The sequence below is a fragment of the Lingula anatina genome, chromosome 4 (assembly GCF_051362555.1).
Source record: "Lingula anatina isolate TDL-2025a chromosome 4, LinAna3.0, whole genome shotgun sequence".
In the NCBI taxonomy this organism is placed as follows: domain Eukaryota; kingdom Metazoa; phylum Brachiopoda; class Lingulata; order Lingulida; family Lingulidae; genus Lingula; species Lingula anatina.
The window spans coordinates 1,036,618-1,058,789 of record NC_141770.1 but is presented as its reverse complement, the minus strand read 5'-3'; the positions used below and the strand labels follow the sequence as shown (position 1 = coordinate 1,058,789).

At 36.3% G+C, this 22,172-nt stretch overlaps 1 protein-coding gene across 4 annotated transcripts in view; it reads left to right on the top strand.

The window, feature by feature from the left end:
• The first annotated feature begins 6,096 nt into the window (after positions 1-6,096).
• LOC106176808 (uncharacterized) overlaps positions 6,097-22,172 on the top strand; it is a 92,408-nt gene continuing 76,332 nt past the window's right edge. Inside the window, exons 1-5 of one of the 4 annotated variants that reach the window (XM_087012052.1) lie at positions 8,663-9,000; positions 10,536-10,648; positions 10,836-10,997; positions 13,633-14,009; positions 15,381-15,434. In XM_087012052.1, the coding sequence (XP_086868178.1) occupies positions 13,649-14,009; positions 15,381-15,434 (415 nt within the window). In that variant the 5' untranslated portion in view covers positions 8,663-9,000; positions 10,536-10,648; positions 10,836-10,997; positions 13,633-13,648. Of the gene's footprint in view, positions 6,271-8,662; positions 9,001-10,535; positions 10,649-10,835; positions 10,998-13,632; positions 14,010-15,380; positions 15,435-22,172 lie in introns of those variants that run through there. The other 3 variants (XM_087012054.1, XM_087012055.1, XM_087012053.1) reach the window with 3 other exon arrangements.

The following is a 22,172-nucleotide window of genomic DNA, read 5'->3' as shown; positions in this document are numbered from 1 at the left end:
CCTCACAGCTTTTACTTTCTTTTTCCATAATCTCATACTTAAAGTCTTTTCTTTCTTTTTAGGCCCCTATTCTTCAATTTTTTCTTCAGAACTTTGTTTTTATCGCATTGTTTACCCCCGAGTTCTAGTTCGTTATATCCGTTGATTAACTAAGCATTTCTGTTTTTATTAAAGCACCGTTGATCTCCTAATATTATAATTTTTCTTCCCGCCTTCTCGCCTTCGAAATGTTCAGCGCAAACGCGGTGCCCTGCTTTTAATCCAAACCTGCTATATTTTCCTTTCTTTCTACCATATTTTTCATTCTTACGGGTTTGTTGGGAACTTATTATACCTCATGTGTCAATCTCGCTTACTGTTATTGTAGCAGCGGGACAAAAAGCACGTAAACTCAGCCATGGTTTTTAGCACCGCTGTAAGTGTTTCGACATAGCAGGGCTCCCGTACCCACAATGCAATTTCCATTTCCGGAAAAGATGAAAAAGGTCTATACGAAGATACGGTCAATTAAAAGTGTAAATCATCAGTTAAAGAGGAGGGGGTCTTACTATAGCTCGCTATCTATTGTTAAACCCGACTGTTATTATCTCTCGAACAAGCTTAAAGATTGCCTATACAATTACTGTATCTCCTGCTGCCGTTCAGAAACGCCATGTCGAACATAATTTGCTACAGTGAGAAACATGGTACACTAGCGACTTGTTTTAGATCACTCAAGAAAGGATGCATACGTGCGACACCAGAGGAAAAACAATCAAGTATGCATCTGATCCATTAATAGTAATTGCACAGTGCATGTTACTAGACCTTTGTCCTAACTCAGTAGTTAGGAATAGGATGTTTGGATAAAAAGCTTCTATTCAACTCGCTTAGACCTAGGGCGTGATGCTATCATCCGCTGAAACACGTAACTGAACCCTCTACCTGAACCTGAAGTCCCTTTAGCTGAAACAAAAACTGCCCCTTGAACATGTCCATTTTTTAATCGTCAAATGATTTGCGATTTCATTGAACGTCTTTGATCAAAAGCCTTCAAGTGACAATAACCGAACCATGTGTTGATTATTTATTAAAGCGTAATTAAGTTTATTCAACATGATCTATTTAGTAAACAATAGTTGCCAAGATTGAGCTTGGATTGATCACCGTCACTATTTAGCTACAATGCTATAATGCGTGCTAAAGGACAGACAACTTAAAAATAAAATCTGTGTAACTGTGCAAATGAACGCATTTAGTTAAAATATAACGAAGCCGGCATTTAATCCATCGAACATATTTATATTTGTTCTTTTAAATCCAGTGTAAGGTTAACGCCAAATCAAAGCAAGCCTTGCAGACTGGTTTTGTTTAAACTGTCGTACATTAAAGAGCAGGTATTGACCCGTTTTACACCCTAAAATATTGTTATTACCTGATGTAGGAACACTAATTCTGCACAAAAATATTTTTTTCAAAATTTTCTGACATCGTTTTAGTGAATAAATCGATAAAAAACGCATGCTTTTAGAGCGAATTTGCTGACCTACATAAAAACAAGTCACCTTGACCATATAGCCTGTCACAGGCTGCCACGTATTTGGTAGATCTGGGGTTGACCTATATAATACACGAGACCCGCTTTCTATGTCAGTCTGGTGCCGCGTTTAAATTGATGTTGTTCTCTATAAAAGCGTCCGTATTGTATCATGGTTAAAAAGTGTGTTGCCCAAAACTGCTCAAACTCGAAGCATACTGGGCACAGCTTGCATAGGTTTCCGCAAACAAAAAGGAAGAAATTCAATGCACCCTCACCATCGTCTCAGGCCGTTCTTTGTGGGGCACACTTCGAGGAAGATTGCTTCGCATCCCCGCTTATGAACGCGCTGGGTTTAAAGACAAAAAGGACGTTGAAGGAAGATTCTGTCCCTACCATTCATGCGACAATGAAACGACCACACACAGGAGAAAGTGAACAGTTCGAGAAGACGGTAAAGCGTCGCGTGAAGGCCGTTCAGAAGCTTGAAGTATCCAGGGTAAGTAATGACTTATTCATTTCGTTACATTTTGCCTCCCAACACTGCATTAACTCATGATATAAATATGATATTCACAATTATTTCGGTTAAATAACCACTTACGTCCACTTAGACAATAACACTGAGCCAATTGCAACGGACAAAACAAAGACTTTTGTTTTTCTATTCTGGCCCGTACAGTATATATCATGTGGTATCTTCCAAAGACATGTCGTAAATTACCAGTGAAAACCCGCATTGCATCCACATATCTATATATCGCGTGACATCTCCCTAAGACTTGCCTGGATTTCCAGTCTGTATACAGGCGTACTGACCTACCTTAACGTTCACATATACAGGACAAAACGACAGTTTCACATTCATCCTCAATTGTGCCGGGGAATTGCTTTTTTTAAGATACTAAATGTAAACACTTTAAGAACAATGTTTGTTTTTATGGTCGGTAGATTATCAAGTGTGTTGAAATAGTTAACGGAGAAGTAGCAGCCAAGTTCTTATATGTCAGACAAAGCAGATAATAAGTACACGTTTCAAATTTCAGGTCATTGTTAAAAATAGTAAACACACGTGTTAAAAATGTGGTAAATCTACAATGACCCAGACATAATTTATCCAGACCTAGCTAGGTCTCATGTGTTAAAAAGTTATATAAGGGGGCGTTAAATAAATGCTGACGGCATTCTTTGGAAGAAGTATAGGTTATCGTTAAAATAGATCTGTACGTTTCTGAAATGACATACTGTAATGTTTTTTTTTTAATCTCCACGTCGCTAGCAGATACATATTATCGGCCCTTAGAATTTCTCTCCTCCTTCCAAGGCAAAATATCGGACTCAAGATCAGTCCTTTACAAAATGGGGAGAAATAACCGACCCACATCCAAAGCACTGTTAAATTCCCAGAATTTTTGCAAATCGATATATTCACTTCAATGATGACATCATGGGTCTACTACCTGCTACTATCCTGAATCTGCCAGCGCACGTTGTTTTATATCCCATTGATCTTATCAAGTTATAAGGTTGAACAGTTTTATTTAGTGTATGTTTTTATAACCATGCTGCTTTTCGTTTGTCAATAGCTTTAAAATGATTAACTTAATATATCAACCAATATTTTATCTGCTGGCTGCTAAATTAAGTTAATTTTTCTGTACCTATTGACAAATTAAATTATATTTGTTTATTAAATTTTTAATGTTATCTTACATTACTCATTCTGATAAATACCCCTTATCAGGCATAATTCCACTGCCGATTTGCTTTGTTCACTTGTGTTATTGTAATGTCAGATGTGTGATGAATATTAAGTATATAGAGTCAAAGTCGGGATGCTGATTTAGATGTTTTTTCATACTTTGTACTTAGACAGGGTGAGACAGTGGTCATACATGTAGTAACACTGTAACTCGGTGAAAACCGTTTGAAATTACTTGTATATACTTTTTAAAAGTTATTACTATATCTTAACACAAAATGAATGCTAAGGTGTTGTGTGAGCAAACATGACGAGAAAACTGTATGTAATCATTGCTGTTGATATTTGCAGATGATTAATGCACTGGTAAATGTACCCTTGTGTTACAATCTATATAGTAATGGCAGATCAGTCGAAGTCTCCTTTTCACGTTATTCTCCCTAACTACATAGGAAAGTGGGAAGATTGAGTCCGTAGATTGAATTTGATTATTACTGTTAAAAGTAAATTTTGAAGGCATTTTTTAGCCTTCGGCAATTTCCGTAAAGCTATCATATATTGTCAGTAACCAGGGGCGGATTGAGGGTTATTTTCTGACAGCCTTTCAATTTATCTTTGTTGATAAAACCCTCTATTGTTGACCGTCTTATGACAGAAAGATAGATACCAGTCAGTGTAAACTTAATAACCCAGCCTCAGTCCGCCCCTGATTGCACTATTCAAGATATCAGGATTTGATGGGCCAGTGGTAACGTCCGTGGTTGCCAATCACGGCGGAATGAGTTCGATTTCCATTCCATTTTTTATCATTGTTATGTTTCAGTGATTAATATGACGGGTATCAGCTGCTGTAGTTCTTATTATGATAAAGTATACTGTGATTTGATTTTACATGACATCATATATAAAGTATACTATGATATGATTTTACATGACATCATATATAAAGTATACTATGATATGATATTACATGACATTATATATAAATTGTTTACTAGTACATATATATTACAAATGAGAGCGAAGTTAACTTCATATTATTGTCGACAAGTTTGTCATTTTTGTTAATTAGATATTATTATTTCTCCTGCGGTTTTATGTTCTGAGATTTAAAAAAAATAACGTGCTAGCACAAAAGCCACACATAAAAGTCACACCTGATTATTTCTCGAACTAAGATTAAATTAAAGTCATTCAGTCTCTGAAATGTTTCACCTTTTAAAATTCTTACAGCACTGGTTAACAACCAACACAACATCGTGTGATAAACCGATACATATTGGAGTAAGTTTTAAAGTCTTATCGCAACTCTCGGGTGTTTATAAATAAACTCCAAATATTTGCAGATCACATACAGCTGATAGCTACCTAAGTGTATAAATAGCTGATGTACCGACCTCATTGTAAGCTCACATAACATTAAATATAAAAGCGGATCAACTAAATTGACAGAGGTCACTGACAAATGACTAAGGTCATATACGTCAGCGTGCGCTATGTATGCAGACTGAGTTAACATGTTATCATAGAAGAAATGGAGGTTAGATTTTCTATTTGGGGAATAGGTGAATCTGGCGAGATTCAGTTCAATCGAGGAACAATTTGATGTTAATTGAGAAATTGTAAGCTGGTAAAAAGTGTTTAAAAAGTACGTGTATTTACAGTTACAACAATCAAACAACAAAAGAGATAGTTAAATGAACTGTGATTAAAACCGTGTTCAATAATCGTTCGTCATTTTGCATTAATCGATATCTCAATAGAGAGAAATAGAACACGCGACGTTCTTGTTACCTGGCAATAACTAGGTTAATCTTGTGTGACGTCATTATCAAGAGGATCAAAACCAATAATCTTGTTCATTTCTTAATGTCAGTATTTCATACATATAGCCCGGCTATGGTTCAGCGTTGGTATTTCATTATTTTTAATTAATTTGTTTTTCAAAATGAAAATGGTTTTGTTATAGATACACTATATTAGTAGGACATTTCTGATGTTTTTTTTTTTTTTTTTTTTTTCTACAATAAGTTTCATTAATTGTAAATAAGATTTCTAATGTGATCATTTATAAATAAAAAACACATGAAGCTTGGGGTGGGGCAATCTTTTTGACCAATGTTCTACAGGGATATTGTTTGGGACTCGGACTTTAATAAGCAAAATTGGTTCTAACCTATGGAATTCCAAAAGTTGCAGTACGCGACGCCCAGGGCCAGGTTTTAAAATTACATGAATTTTAACATACCAATACTCTATCCCAGTTTAATTTAATTTCCGTTCATAATAGCATTTCATTAAGAAATGTTTATTTAATCTTTTTAAAATCTGTCATAAACACAACAAATATACATGTAGTATATAGACTGCCAAGGGTCATCAGAGCATATAACAGCATATAACAGTAATTTCCACAGCTAATTAAGTGAAAATAACAGTACAATGCGTGTTTTCTACATACATTTTCATCTTCGGTATTTCTGTTAATTATTTTGTTAGCAGCTAAATGGTACATATTTAACTAGGACTAGTGAAATGACTCCAACGCAGCATACAAGGTATTACATATTTGAATATATAGAAAGGACAAATATTCTGTCTACACAAAGTTGCTATCAACTCTCTGTCAGTTTTAAACAGCCCCCCCCCCCACCCAAAAAAAAAAAAAAGAAAAAAAAAAGAAAAGAAAAGAAAAAGCGACCTCATTTTAATCTCACTTGGTATTAAAGATAAGAGCGCACCAACCGACTTTACTGAGGTCAAATAATCTCACATACACATGCCAGAGTGACATCAACAACACACTGACCATTTCCAAAATTTAAGACAAAATAAGAGAAGTAACATTTGAACACATTGTACCCTACTTTCTTTAAAAAACATTTTAAAAATCTATAAAACTTGTTATCGTATAAAATAAACACATTTACGTATCATAAATCACGTGACAACTTGCTTGTTGCACCGCTTTGAACACAGAGAAGATAAGAAAGTCAATGATCAACACTGCGCCATTTTATCTAACGGATTTCATCTAGCAGGAAACACACAGGTATTTTATATATTTTCTAATTCAGCATACATTGTGTTTGCTATAATAATGTGTTTGGGTTTTGTGTTTTTTTTTTTTTTTTTTTTTTTTTTTCAACTATTATTAAGGGACTGTGATATTTTGAAGTGTATATTCAGCATATCATGCATACCTGTAGGTCTTTGATCTGAAGAAGCTAATCCTGTAATGGCGATCTTCACAATTACAGGTTGTGCGAATCCAACACACCCCATCTTATTTGGTAGCCTTACATTCTTTGAGTTCGTTCAGAAACAAGGTAAATCGTCCGCGAATGAAATATTGAGAACACTTGTATATCAGAATGGATTTCCACCGTCCATGTGCACCGTCTCAGTGGGACAGAGCGAATAATTCTTTGCACGCTTTCAGATGGGCCACGTCGTATTTAATGCGCAGACAAGTTAGTTCACAGATCAACTGGTTGTGAACGCAGCCCCAGTTGATCTGTGGAGTGTCCGACATGCAGATCAAATATATTAGAAAGAGAATGAGATATTTTTATAGCTCTGACCCTGCTGTAACAGCCTGCGTGGTAGGCAGCGATAACACACCTAGTTTTCAAGTGAGTGGCGCCATATTTGATCCGTAACTCAATTAATTCGCCGGTCAACTTGGTTATAAACAGAGCCCTCGTATGTAAGTTAACCATTCCTTTTTCAGTCAGCGTTGAATTATCGACATCTGCATGTTAGTATATTCTTCATACTTCTCCACTTTGTGTTCAGCAGTTATTGGTATATTGCTTTATTACTATATTTATTATTTTTATTATATAAATCAATAAATGTGGGTCCACGTTTTGGTACCAATTCTCTAGGAATTTTTCAATGACTGAAAAGTACCAGAATCATACTGGGGTATGTCAATGCACCAGTAAGGACCTGCAAAAATTGTTTACAAATATCTAATGTTTTCCTACATTAAATGGCAACCTTTGATAAAGATATAGACAGCTTCATATAGCTGATTAACCAACCTCATTTTCAGCTCACTTTTAAGATAAGAACGCGCCAACTGACCTTACTGTAGTCACAAACCCTCATAAACAAGAAATCCATCAATAATGTACTCAAACAACCGTGTAATATAGTTTCATTTCATTAAGATATAAAAATATTATTAACATTTCATTCTATCATATATAAAATGGTATCCGTATAATAAATCACGGCACAATGCGCTAAACATGGTACATATAAAAAGGTAGTGGAATAAGACCGTTACTGACCAACACGGTGCAATTAATCTCAAAACTCCTGTGACAAGAAACTTGCGTGTGTCTAACATTATTGTAGCGTTTTTCCCTTGGTTTAAATTCACAGGTACATGAAGAGTCTGTCTATCCGAAGACGCCAGTTAAATAACCGTGCCAGTTCTTGTTTGCGCGACATTGGTGTTTAACACAAGGAACATAAGTCAATATGCGTGAGACAGTAAAATACGTTTATGTCCACTCACTATTACATGTATGCCCACTTTAAATGCGTGAAATCAGTTTTCTAGCGGATTTACACTTTTGCCGCTTTTATCAATAACTAAAACATTTTCTATGTTACGGTTTATCTGCACCACGGTTATGGGGTTATCCACGAACTGATTGTAAAGGTTTTTTTTTTTAATTTATTTATTTTTTTTTATGTTGTTCTCGGACTATACACTTTTTACGCACATTGGGAGAAGAATGTTCCATTCATTTGGGCAAAGATCTGCCATTACACGGTATTAGCAATAACTCAGCGGATGATCTTAAATTACGTTAAGGAGCAAATTGATTGATTGGTTTCAGTACGTAAGAAGGGGATGATTGACATACAATTGCATGCATAAAAGTAAATATTCTGAATGTGTGATCTAACAGGGAACCAGTGCAACTGTTTTAAAACCCGTGTTTTATAATAATGACCAAGAAGTCTTCTAAGCGCCTTCAAGTTTAAAACACTTGATGAATTGTTTATATCATTGGAGCTTAAATAATAGGAAGGCAGATACCCTGCCCCCCTCTCTCAGCAATAAATTAATAAATAAATAAATAAATATATTTTGATTATGTGCCCTATTATGGTAAATTGCAGTACTTAATTCTCTTGAACCAAGGTCACAGTCATTCTTTCTGTCAACCATACATGTAGTGAGGGAAGTAGTCTGAATCTACCAAAATATGTGGAGAAGGGGTGGCGCAGCTTCACATGCGTCTGGAGTCCTTTAATGTCAACAAGTCATGTTATTGTACCAGTATATGTATAACTAAACGTAACATTCGTAATAGATCCCTTACTTTCATTTCCGTAGCCTTACAAATACATTACAGTGTATTTTGTCTTGCGAATAAAATCTACGTGGTTTTGTTGTGTAAATAACACACGAAAAAAATTATCCTGAAGCACCATCATATACAGTCAGCACCGTGTGCAATAGGTACCTGTATATTGATTTGTTTAGCCGCGACCTGATTTATCGGTTATTTGCTTTTCACTCCGTTTGCACAGGTATCAACCATGGATGTTTTTAACAAATCGATGACCTAGTTCTACTATTGTTCACAACACACAGTTCACAAGTGCCATAACTGAACCCTTTTTGTGGTCGCCATTTTGTTTCATCTCTGCTATGGTAGTCCGGGTTGAGTCGTAGAAGGATACATTTCGAAGACAGATATAAGCTCCTGCACTTACAGAGATTTTAGACGAAGTCATCGCTGCACTGTACAAGGTATGTTAAGAAGCTGGTAAAATGTTGCTATAAGAATAGCAAACAGACATCAACGCGTGTACCAATGTATGTTACCATACATGTACGTCTTAGCGTACTTGTGTTCGTGCAGCATTATACACTCGTCTCAAAAAGTTAGGAAACATCATTATTATGGGGTAATTATAAAATACCACAATAGATAAGGTAAATATTTGAACCAAGTATTGATGGATAATGCACCCATATTTCGTTACTTTTTATAGACACTGAATATTATTCTCAGTACATCGCCTAGTATTTTAATTTTTGAAAAACAATTTCATGTTTCCGAACATTTTTGGTAAAGTATACTTCTGTTGTATCGCAACCAGAAGCGAGGTTCCACGTAACATGATCACGAGGCAACTGAGGTACTGGCATTTTAGGAGAACTGGGTTACTTAATTTATACATTTTTGGGGGGTAGGACACTTACACATATGTTGAAGAGTTTAAGGCTAACGAAACATCCTTGTTTAACTCCAACAGTAGAACTTAAATACTTTGTATCTGTATCTGTCAATATACGTCTAAGAAGACCACTACTGGTATGAGATAGACGGATAGAAGAGAGCCCATGGGAAACTTAGTCAAAGAGTAGGCCTGATCTAAAGTCTTCCACAGTTTTAGCGTTTACTTGTTGATCACTGAGTCCATTTCAATCGGAAACTGTTCTGATGAAGAAAGAGTTTTTTTTTCTGACAGGTGTGTTACAGCGTTGTAAGCGGAAGCAGCGACTGTTGTTAGAACTATTCACAATAATTTCAGAGTCAAAGTCAGTGAATGATTTAGCCCTTATGCGACGTTTGTTGGAGACTGGTACGAAGTAAGTGTCAGGAGGTGTCGCTGGTACCAACCACTCAACCACCTTGAAAAGAAAAGTTAGCCGCAGTTCCTTCCTCCGGTGCTGCAGTAGCGGAAGATCAAGTGATCTCAGCATGGAGGTGACACTACCTGGAAATTGAGACTTGTAATCCCCGGTGATAAACCGTGCAGCCTTTCTTTGAATTAATTAGGATTATGGAGAAGTAATGATAATAATTGTGATGACACTAAATAGTACTTATTGTTGTAAAGGAGAGCAACAGGGAAGGGACATAGGCACGGGGCGATATTAGTTGATCAGGAGAAGGAGGGTCGGGAGGGTGAACTTGGTTAACTTATGAAAGCAATTAAGCATCATCAATTAAGAACGTCGAGACAATATCGAAGATTTTTATCGTTCTGTCCAGTTGATAAAATTTTGTGACCGTGTAGAAACAAAGAATTCTTGTCAAGCTGCGTTCTAAAATATGTATTGTTAGCACCCAGGACTGAATAGACAAATGAAAATCACGATACTTCAACTGCCTCAGTGGGCACTGGAAGAAAAAAATGGCGTATAGTCTCAGGTTTCCCGCAGGAGCAGTTAGGATAATTTACCGAGTTCCAGTTATGTTTATATAATTGGGATTTGAACAATAGATCTACATGCGCGCGGTTTAGATATTTTTCATTCTTTCTTTCTAATTTTAGGGTGGTGGTAGATAACGAACCAGAAAAGAGTTCGGATTTCAGAGAATGCTTAAGTAACGCGATATTTGGGGTGTACTTTTGTTCGAGACTGAGACTATTCCATGAAGACACGAGTAAGTATTCAGGACCCTGAAATGTAAACTTAGCTGGGGTAATGTAATCTCTGTACGAGGACTTTCTTGTTTGCGGGGTTATTAGATTTTTAAAAGACAGGAAATCTTTAATAACATATGTAGGAACCATGTTGTGATGGACAATGAACATAACCTTTTTTGCATGCATTATTCTACGGTTTTCCAGAGTAGCCCAGTTCAACTCTCTAAGTACTTTGATTGTGTTCGAACCGGGCAAAGCACCCAAAACAAGCAGCCCAGCTTGATAGTGAATAGAAGAAAGTTTAGAAAGATTCCTTTTAGTTGCTGAGTGATAGAGGATGTCGCAGTAATCAAGCAGAGACAGGACGTATTGGAACCTATGAAACAGGGACGACTTAAGAGGTTTCAGGGCCTTTTGGGCCTTAGTAGCTAAATAACTTATATGCTCGGCACAAGACAGTTTTGAATCTAGTACGAATCCGAGATGTTTGTGGAATGATTTCCGGGGTATCGTTAAATCACATAATTTTAGATTTCTGTATTTATTTGCTGTAATCTTGGTAGAGGATATAACCGCACAACTCTTATCAGGTTTGAACTCCAGTTTTCACCTGGAAGGCCATTCCTCGAGCGTTGAGAGGTCAGATTGAAGTGCATCGTGCAACTGGCTGTCAGAAGGAATAGAATATTTCAAAATAAACTTGTCGTCAGCATATAGAAAACAATCTGTAGGAAGTTTATCTGCTAGATCATTGATATATAGGAGAAAAAGTACTAGTAGAGGACCGAGAATGCTGCCTAGTGTTGAACACTGAACACTAGTGTTGATATAAGATTCATTGGAAGATTCAGATAGCGTACCGTTGATACGGACTTTGACTTTTCTATCGCTAAAATTTCTATCGCTTTTCTATCGCTAGAGGATAATAGTGACAGTAGGTTACCTTTAATACCATAGGCTGACAGTTTGTATAGTAATAAACTATGCGGGACTTTATCAAAAGCGGCCGAAATATCAAGAAATATCCCTCTTACATCTCGGCCCTTTCTAAAATTAGATCTAATAAAAAAAGAGTCACTATTACCCCATATTAAGGATTTTTTTTTTTTTTTACTCCTTGGCAAATTTTTTAATCACAAAGCAAAGCAAAGCAAATTGGCAGGCGGCGAGCACCATAGTTCTTAATTATAGTTATTCCGTATACTTATTACAAGGCTAGTACTACTACATAATGCCGTACTACAGACAGTAAAATTACTAGTACAATACTATTTTTCTATGGCGTATTATTTGCTGGGACATACATAAATATGAAATATGGACAATCTGGTGGGCCCCATCTTCGTATACAAAAATGTTGCAAACTTTACAGAAACATTTCAGCATAGCATGCTATATAAAGGGGGTAGGAGTAAACTTAACATACAAAATAAATAAGTTTGAAGATTGTTTCAAACATAAAAATTGCAATTATAGTTTAAATGCCATGTCAGTGCCAAAGAGCAAACATAACCAAACTTTCCTTATTCTTACACGATTTGAATCGAAGTTAAATATGGAATTAGCCATCTACAACTGTTGAGAAAAATTGTCATCAAAACACTAATTTAGACAACTGTTAATTGTTACTTTAAAGGTCATGTATTCTGGCAAGTAAAGTGTGCAATTTCGGCATTACATGTACCTTCACCTTGTCTAAGTGGTCAACAAGAACATTTTTAGATAAATGTCTGTGTTGCACTTATGTATGTAGGATAAACTAGATTAAAAACGACTTTTCATCTTAATATTTTACAATGTTTTTATTTTCCGATAGGCAGTTTATATGCATATTAATGAAGTAACAAAAACAATTTTTATATGTCTCCTCCATCCTAGTGTACCACAAACTTGCATAGTCCAATTCATAACAAAAGAGAAGGCAACAAAGACTATCGGTTGTTCGTGATTTGGCCAAACAAGGCCGCTTTTATTATATAAACTCACTATCCTTATAATTTTAACAATAATAACAATGTAGCAAATTGTTGCCTGCATTTAATGTTATGGCCTTAGGGATAAAAATCAAATATGAAATATTAAATAAGACTCATCAATCAAAAAATTATGATGTGACGAGCCAGGAACCTAGGTCCCTATAGGACTGCTATTCCCAAGTAATGTTAGTCCTACGGACAATCATTACCAGGAACCTCGGTTCCTGGGGGACTTGGATTACTGTTACACCAGGGTACCTCCTTACAGTTTTTCAGTATTTATCATACCATTTTTATATTTATTTATTTTTTTAATTTTATCATTATTATTATTATTATTATTATTATTTTTTTTTTTTTTTTTTTTGCTTTAAGGCTATTTAATTCTAATTAATGGCCTTTTTTAGCATATCAACCGCAGGGCCGTAGCCTCCGGGGGGGCAGGGGGGCAGCTGGCCCCCTTGGGATTTGAGGTGCAAAAAAATAATCGCAAAGGTGAAAAAAAAATGAAATGTTGGTATCAATTCTGTGAGAAAATGCACTCATGGCCACCAGACAATCATTCAACAATCTGTTTACAAAGGTGTACTGTTTTAAGCCAACTCAGTTCATGCCAAAAAGCTCACCCTTCCTAAGGGAGCTATCCTTAGGTGAGCTATACTTATGGCAAAATGAACCCACAATTCCTGACTTCTGATTGAGCAATAAATAACGGTTAAAATGCACCAGAATGCAGTATTATACATACAGTTTTTAAAAATTTCCTACACCGTGGGAGGGGGACACCCCCTACAACACCCTCCCCCCGCGGGGGCATCGCCCCCTCGTATCCGCTTACTGCCCCCTGGCATTTTGCTCAGGCTACGGCCCTGAATCGAACATAATGCCTCTCTATGAGGCAGCCGGTTGCTGCCAAAATACAGATGTGTGTGTGTGTGTGTTTGTGTGTGCTTTTCTTTTGGTTTTTGATTCATTTAATGTTGAGCTTTTTTTAAATACATTTTTTTTTACTTTTTTGTAAATAGGTCATCGGGGTGCATAATGGCCGCCGCACGTTGTTTTGACTTGGAGAACGAAAAAGAATACATGCATGGCCTTCTCGTAAACAAGCTTCATGATGCGATAGACGAAGATAAAACTAAAAAAATACGCCAGTTACTTCTATCTGTATTGAAAAAGAATTTAGATGCGGCTGATATGATAACCATGCTGAACGATCTGACATATAAAGGTATTATCAAAGTGGGAGAGTATAGTTATTTAAAACGGCTTTTAACAGATGTAGGTCTTCAAGTACTTGTGGATACTGTGGAAAAGTCAGAAAAAGAAATACAGTGCCTAATGGACAACAATGTGGTCGCTGAAGACGAGGACACAGTTCAAGAAGAGTCACAAGAAAATGGTAAGGAGTGAAAAATATTGTGGCCCATTATTAATCTATATAGTAGTAGTAGTAGAAGAATTGAATTTATTGTCGTTTAACGAGTCAACGTAAATGGGTTAGAGAGCGAGTCAGGTTAGGAAATGAGTTCATATGGCGGGGAATTCGAGATGCGCAGATTGAGTATTGCGCATTAGTATAAAAGGAATAGCGAGACGAGTAGTTTCCATTCGAGACTAGTTTTTAAATTTATTCAAATGTTTTGCCCACGCAACACTGATTAGGAAATGCCACATGCATGTGCTTCATGCAACCAGCCAGTGTGCTCAAAACATAGGCACAGATAAGTGGTTTGTGAAGATTAAGCTTGAAATGTTACTAATAGTGCATCGCTGAATCTAATTTCAGTGGCTTTGTTGAAACTTGTTCTCATAACCGGGTCTCTCATTTTGACGGTTACAATTTTCGGGTATTTTGGAAAACTAAAGAATTATGGCGATATCATATTATACATATATTATCTAATTGTTTGTGTGGATTATGTTTTATACACAGATGTGGAAGTAACATACATGTTGGTTGACTGTTTCAGCCGTCTGCGTCGGACTGGCGAAGTAAATCGCAAATAAGTGATAAAAGAATATTTTTTAAAAATAGTATAGATGACTTACGAAGAAAGTATAAGCAGGTCAGAGCAGTAATGTTTATAAGAAAAGGCATAAGAGGGGCCAGTTGACATAAGTTGATGTATTGAAAAAGGGTATACGTTTTGTAGTATTCACGAGTGTAATTTCAACAATGTAAAAGATGGAAGCGGGGTGTAGGCAACAAAGAAGAGGTGGTAGTAGTGATAAGCCTGAGAAGGTGATAGTTTCTGATGTACAGTTCATCCGTGATATGTACGTATTCGGTTATACAGATAAGAAGGCAACCATTAAAAGGGTTTATTGATGTGTGGAGAGACATGATTGCCAACGCTGAACAGCAGGGCACTGAATGATGATGATAAAATGTGGTTAAAATGTGAATGTGTATAACAAAATAGCAGATGTATTGGATATGAGAAGTTGGTAGAGGGTTATAGTTTGAGAGTGGGTAAAGTACAGATAATGCGTGGTATGTACGCATTCTGTGACGCAGACAGGCATGCAACAGCTCATAGCAAGGGTTAACGAAATTAATTATTTGAATTGGAAACGGTGTTTGGTGTTTTCGTTGCGAATTATTAGACAATAAATGATTTATATGCGATTAAGTGAAACGAATAGGAATATAAGTTCATTTAAGAGCGAGTGTATAAAAACTTTGTTTACATATTTCCAATGCTGCACAGTAAGCATTATGTATCTGGTAAAGATATAAGATTGATATAAATAAAATATCTGATTCCAGGAGAGAGGTCAAAACGAAAGCGCACTTTGGACACCTCTTGCGAACGTTGTGCAGGTCAGTAGACATGGTGGATGTACAATGTCCACCGGCAGTATCGCATCTCTGATCCTCTAGTTTTTTTCAACACAACATATTTATATGTACAGACACAGATGTCTATACATATAACCGTCACATGTCCCCTGTCTTCGCCGTCGCTGTCCCCGTTGCCTTTGTCGTTGCCGTGCACTTTCATCAATAACACGTTATCTGGAAAACCATTTTGTCTTTATGCTTGAAACTTACAGAATTGATGAATATTCATAATATGCAGGTCAACTTAAAAAATCAGCATGATCAGCCTTTTTTTGTCAAAAGTTATTCCGTGTTTTTTTTTTTTTTTTTGTTTTTTTTCAGCATATATATGCAATACCGATTACACGATAAGTGGAAAACTGATTTGAACAGAACTGATGAATATTTACAGTTTGCTAATCAGCACGATAAGGGCATTTTTAAAAGTAATAGTGTTTTTTTTCTCTTTTTCTGCAACTATGCAACACTGATAACTCATTTCAAGGAAAATCAATTGACCTTTAGTCTTTAAGTTCACAGTAGTGATGAATTGTACTAAAATACAGGTTGACTTCAAAATCTGCTTGAATAGACCATTTTTGCAATAGTCATGCAGTTTTTTTATTAATTCGTTTTTTTTTTTTTGTTTTTTTTTTATGTTTGTTTGTTTTTGTCATTTGTTTTTGCTTATTTCAGCATACAGGTATATGCAACACTGATAGCATATTTTAAGGATAAATGGATAGTCTATTGTTTCGAAAATCATTGATGTGATTTAAAATCATTTTAAGATACAGGTTGAGTTAAAAAAATTAGCTTGATTGGCTTAATTTAGTGTATTGTTTTTCTTTTTATCAAGAGCTTATAAAATATGTGGGTATTACCTCCAATATTTCTGTGACTGTCAGTCAACATCATCAGGGAGTAAATGACTAGATCAATTCACCTGGAATGAAAATCCAGGTCAATAGCCCCTAATTACTGGCCTTGTGTTGTAACTGTTACATCCTCCCCCTGGGGCTCCTGTGCATCCCTTTGGAGCACCGCCAGGTAGATAGCTGGTAAATCATACCCCCCCCTGTCTGTTCAGGTCTGGTTGTTTGGTCCTGATATGTACAGCTTCTGCTATTTTTTCTTTGGAATATCCGCTTTTCCCTGTCTATTACTTTCAAGCTGTCAGAATCAATGTGGTGACCTGGATATTTGCAGGTACAGGTATGTTCTAGAAGGGCTGATTTCCAGTTGTTTTTGGCCACTGAGTCTTTGTGTTCTTTCATTCTTGTGGCTAATGGTCTTCCTGTCTCGCCAATGTATTCCCCTTGGCAGGTTTCACATCTGAACGAATAAGTCACACCACATTGCTCTCCTTGGGTTATAGGATCTTTGGGTTTTACTAGTACTTGTCTCAGCGTCCGACCTGGCTAATGGTGGAGTTTGATGTTATATTTCTTGTAAATCCGAGTAAGTTTTTTTCCGACAGCCGGCGACAGGCCTTTGCAGTATGGTATAATTTATACTTTTCCCTCTCAGTGGGGCCCGTTGCTTCCTTTTCTTTGTCATGTCTGTTCTTGCCTCTTTTTCCCCTTGTTTTAGTGCCCATTTTGGATATCCACATGCTAACAGGTCTTTTTCAATTGTCTTCCTTTCTATTTCTTTGTCCTCTGTATCGGATATCACGGTGGAAAAGTGAAGCTGGTACACTAAGTTTTTGCGAGGTTGGATGATGAGACGACCACTGTAAGTAGTGATCTGTGTTCGTGGCTTTCCTGTACACTGTAGTTTTTATCCGTTCTTTGTCTTTGGTCATCTTAACATTTAGCATTGGCAGGGAACCATCTCCATCTTCTTCTTCTATTGTGCATGACCAGAAATGCGCAGCATTCACGCGATACGCGAGGGCGCTACAGTAGGGCTTCACGTGACTCAACTAGCCAATCACAGCACAACAATGGCATCGCACACAGGCTCTGTGATAAGTGCTTAGCCCATTGTCAAGTAGTTTTAGTTCATGGTAACAAGCGTCTGACATGTGCAGAGAAGTTTATTGTAATATATGTTGTTCTTATTGTTACATTATTAAATCTAAATATGTATCCAAGTAGTAACTATACTGTACCAAGTCAGGTACTGATAATGTGCAGAGGACATATATTCCAGAATAAGCCATTAGCACCAATTTATTTTGTTTAATATGTTATTCAAGAAAGAGTTCATGAAAGATTATTTTAAAAAGTGATCTTATTATTTTTATATTCAAATAGTTGAATAATGTGGGTAAAATTGGCCTTCCACTTCTTATTTGCATTTTCTTTTACTACAAGATTATTTTGGAACAGTTGCAGCATTAAAATGTACAATAAATAGCAATCTGAAAGAAGAGTTTTGCGTTATTATTAAATGATGATAGGAATTTTGGATTAAGAGATTATTTAAATACTGAGTAGTGATATTGTCAGTCAATTTATGTAGAATCTGATAATATGATTGAAAATACTGGTTGAATTCTTGGCCTTGCACTGGGCAGTTTCACATTTGTGCCAAGTGCTTTTTTGGACTCCATTGTACAGTGGTAAAAGTTCTTCAATTGCCATGAAAGTTTTTAATCAGACTGTATGGTGCTGCTATCTACTGGTGCTATCGGCAACGAATTAATTTGTCTTTGTTTCTGAGTGAATCTACCGTCTAAAATCACTATTACTGAAAATATGTGCGTTTTTGCTGAGGGTAGGCTAGGCAATACACGGCAATCTTCTTAGTACGTGTGTACAACATAATTTTTTTTAAAACCCTAGCGATATTTAGTCAGGAGTTGCTTGAAGCATAGCACAGCGTTGCTGTCAATCGGCATCAGGCCGTTAGTTTGTCAATTATCACGAATTACCCACGAATCGCGAACCCATTCATTTTCTTTTGGCAATCTAGCAACTCATTAAAGGTGCACGCATGCGCAGTAGGCTAAGCGTGACGTCATGCAGTGCATTTCGGGGGATGGAAGTGTATGCTTTGGTGTTGTGCATTAATGTGTTCAAACAGTACCTGCACATGCGTCTTCTACGATACCACTCCTGTGTCATCAACATATCTGCCCCAGAACTTGGATGGATTTGGGTGTTGTTTGGAGTGCTTTCATTTCAAATTCTTCCTTGAAGATATAAGCTATGACTGGTGACAGGGGGAAGCCCATTGCTGCTCCATAGGTCTGTTGGTAGAATTTTCCTTTGTACTGAAAGTAGGTGGTGTCTAAGGTCATAGCGTAGGGGCAATTTTCATTCAAGGTGAAATGACCCTAGTCATTTACTCCTTGACGATGGTGACTGACAGTCACAGAAATATTGGAGGTAATACCCACATATTTTATAAGCTCTTGATAAAAGAAAAAACAATAATCTAAATTGATACATACAGCTAATGAAACAGTTCTCTCATTGATCGGCTTGGTTTTGATGAAGTGATGTATTTTTTAATATAAATGGTTATCCCTCAGATTGGATTCCTAGGTATGTACACAGTTTCATTTTTGAACTAATTAAATACGTGAAAGTTATTGGCATTTTCTTCATCTAAACAATATTGTTAGTTGATAATATAAAAATGATGGTAAACCTCTAATCGTGTATTGTGTAATAAAGTGTTAAAATGGAAATAAACTGAAATCATTGCAGTTTTTCAGATTCAATTATTCACTATGTCCAGAATCTCAGAATGAATCAAATTGGACATTTTAAATTGTTCTATTAATGTTTTTCCTATCTCAGCAATATTCTTAGTTGATCGTTTAAAAACCACAGTATTTTGTTTCATATAAAAAAGGTTTTGAAAATGGAAAGAAAATCATTTTCGCACAGTTATCTCTGGTGTACATAATGGTATTTTCAATGTATAGCTTAGAAATTTCATGGACTTAAAGATCTTTGCTAGTCAAATTTTCTAAATATCCATGCTACCTGCAGTTCATCATTTAAGATTGGTGGTGACTATGTTGTTTAAGCATTATGTAATATTGCATCAAAATTGAAGAAAACCCTAGTTTGTGCACTGCCATTAAGGAAAAAAAAACATGTCACCAACTCTTCTCAAATTTACAGGAAAAAACATAGGACGTGAATACAAGTCTGACTGGTTGGTGTTCCTGGAAGTTATACAGGTTTTTGTGAAAAATAAATTTTTCTTATATATTGGCATTCTCAAGACACTAATAATAATAATAAAGGTTTATTGTGTTCTTTGCAATATATAGGACATATATTGAATGTATATGTATAAAAGTATAAAGCTTTAAGATAAATTCAAAATTATGAAAACCATAATGAGGTTAAAATGGTAATTCGTTGTTCTTTTCAAAAGCTAAAAGTTCATGGATAGACCTTGATCATTGACATGTTTATAAACAGCATGGGATAAAAGTGTTCCTATATCTTTTTGTCCGATATATTGGTAAAACATATCTATAAACATTCCTTAGGTCCTTTTCTAGTGTTAGGTAAAAAGATTGTTTAATCTATGTGTACACAGTTTTATCTCATTAAATAATTTTTTGCACAAGTCAGTACGCCAAGATTTCAAGGTAGGCAATTCATTGATGTCCATTGCTTCGTTGTAAGTGAGTCCAGGGTATATAATACGAAGAGCTCTTTTTTGGATGTTCTCTAAGGCTTTAGATTGCTGTGCGGTAATTCCAGCATGCCATAGTTGACAAGCGTACTCAAGTGTTGGGCTAACATTGCTTTTATAAATTTGTAAGAGGTCATATCTCGGCACCCCAGCGTGTTTGACCATGCATAAGAAATACAGTCTGGATGCAGCTTTTGAGAGAATTTTTTCTATATGTAAGTCCCATTTCAAATTAGAACTGATATGAACTCCCAGTAGTTTGGCATGTGAAACTTGTTCGATTTTTATATCATCAGTTATTAGGTTATCAGGTAAAGTTGGGTTTTTACTGAAACAGATAAGCAGTTCAACAGTTTTTTTAGGATTAATTAGCATGTTATTTAGTTTTGTCCATTCATATAGGTTTGAGGCTGCTATGGGAAGTTTAGATTGTGTAGGTTTGGCACCTTGTTCTATTTCCCTTGGAGATGGTTGGTGAACTGTCTCATAAACTGTAGTGTCATCCACATACTTTACTGCTGGTAAAAAAACATTCCATGTCATTTATCATTGTAATGAAAAGGAGAGGTCTTAATTTTGTACCCTGGGGCACGCCCCCATGAATATGGCACCATTGTGACATTACTGATCCACACTTGATCCGTTGTTGTCTATTTAGTAAAAAGGCATGGACCCATCTGAGTAATACTGGAGGTACTCCGTGACTGCAGAGCTTGCCTAGCAATATATTGTAGTCTATTAAATCAAACGGTTTTCTAAAATCTAGTAATAAAACCCGAGTCTGTGCCCCATGAGTGTCACTGGCCTTGGCCCAGGTGTCAAATAGCTCGATTAAGGCCATTGTGGTGGAGGAACCTTTAACCTTCCCAAACTGATCTTTCTTAATATGTGGTCCTAGTATCTCCCACAGCCATGTACAAATGAATGCTTGCTGAGGATAGGTGTTAGGGAAACAGGTCTTAAATCATTTTCCACGCTCAGTGCTGGTTTAATTTTAGGCAGTGGCACTACATTGGCACATTTCCAGATTGTTGGTAGCTTTCCTTGTCGTATGGTACTGTTCCAGATTGCACATACTGGTGCACCGAGAACTCCAGAAAAGTCTTTGAGAATCCAGTTCGGTATATTATCAGGGCCGGATGCCTTGTTTGTGTTAATAGTAATGAGAGATCTTTCCACTTGTTCTACTGTGAGCTGGTACTGTGAGGGAATGTTAACATCATGGAAGTCCATCGCATCTAAGGGGTCTAGGTGAGAAGTAATGGACTGGAAGAAGTTGTTGATGTTTTGGTGAAAGTGCTTCCATATCCCCTCATGGAGATGGTTGGCCATGGTGGTCAAAGAGGCACTGTTTTTAGATTTACCCATAATGTTATTGATACCTTTCCCTGGATCTGACGATTTTGCCTCTTCAATTTGAGTTCTGTAGTAACCTATTTATAACCGTTTGCGTTCTTGGTTTACTTTGTTTCAAAGGTTTCTAAATTCAGTGTCCTTCAGTTGAAAGGCACGCTGGCGTTGGATGGTTAGGTCACAAAACTCATCTGTCACCCAAGGCTTGTCATGTGTACTCCTTGTCACAACCTTGGTGGGGAAGTGGGTTTTTATTAAGTTATGCAGGGTCTGATAAAACATATCACATTGCTGATGGACACATATGTTTTCTTTTTCTTTTTTTTTTTTTTTTTTTGCAAACACTGGCATTTTCAATTTGCGACGTATAATTCCCATGTATCTAAAGCTCTGGGCATTTCCTGTATATCCACATTAACATTGGTATTGGTCTTTATGTCTTTAAACATTATGTTATATCATATTACGTACTGTCAACATTTTTGACATATTGGGATTTTCATTATGTGAATTTGAATTTCCATGGTCTTGAAACTGTAATCTTATTGACCATGTTACCTTTTGTGCATGATTAAAATTCATTGTTGATTGACTGTGCTGATATAAGCATTATTATTATTGCATAAAAAGTGACAAAATGACATTTTTTCTGCATCTTTTTTTTGTCTGCACAATTGACAGCTTTGCTGCCTTGTTCAAAACGGCAGACAATTTACCATAAAATTAGTTTTATCACAGTTTCCGAAATCGTGCAAAATTTGGCTATAAATCAAT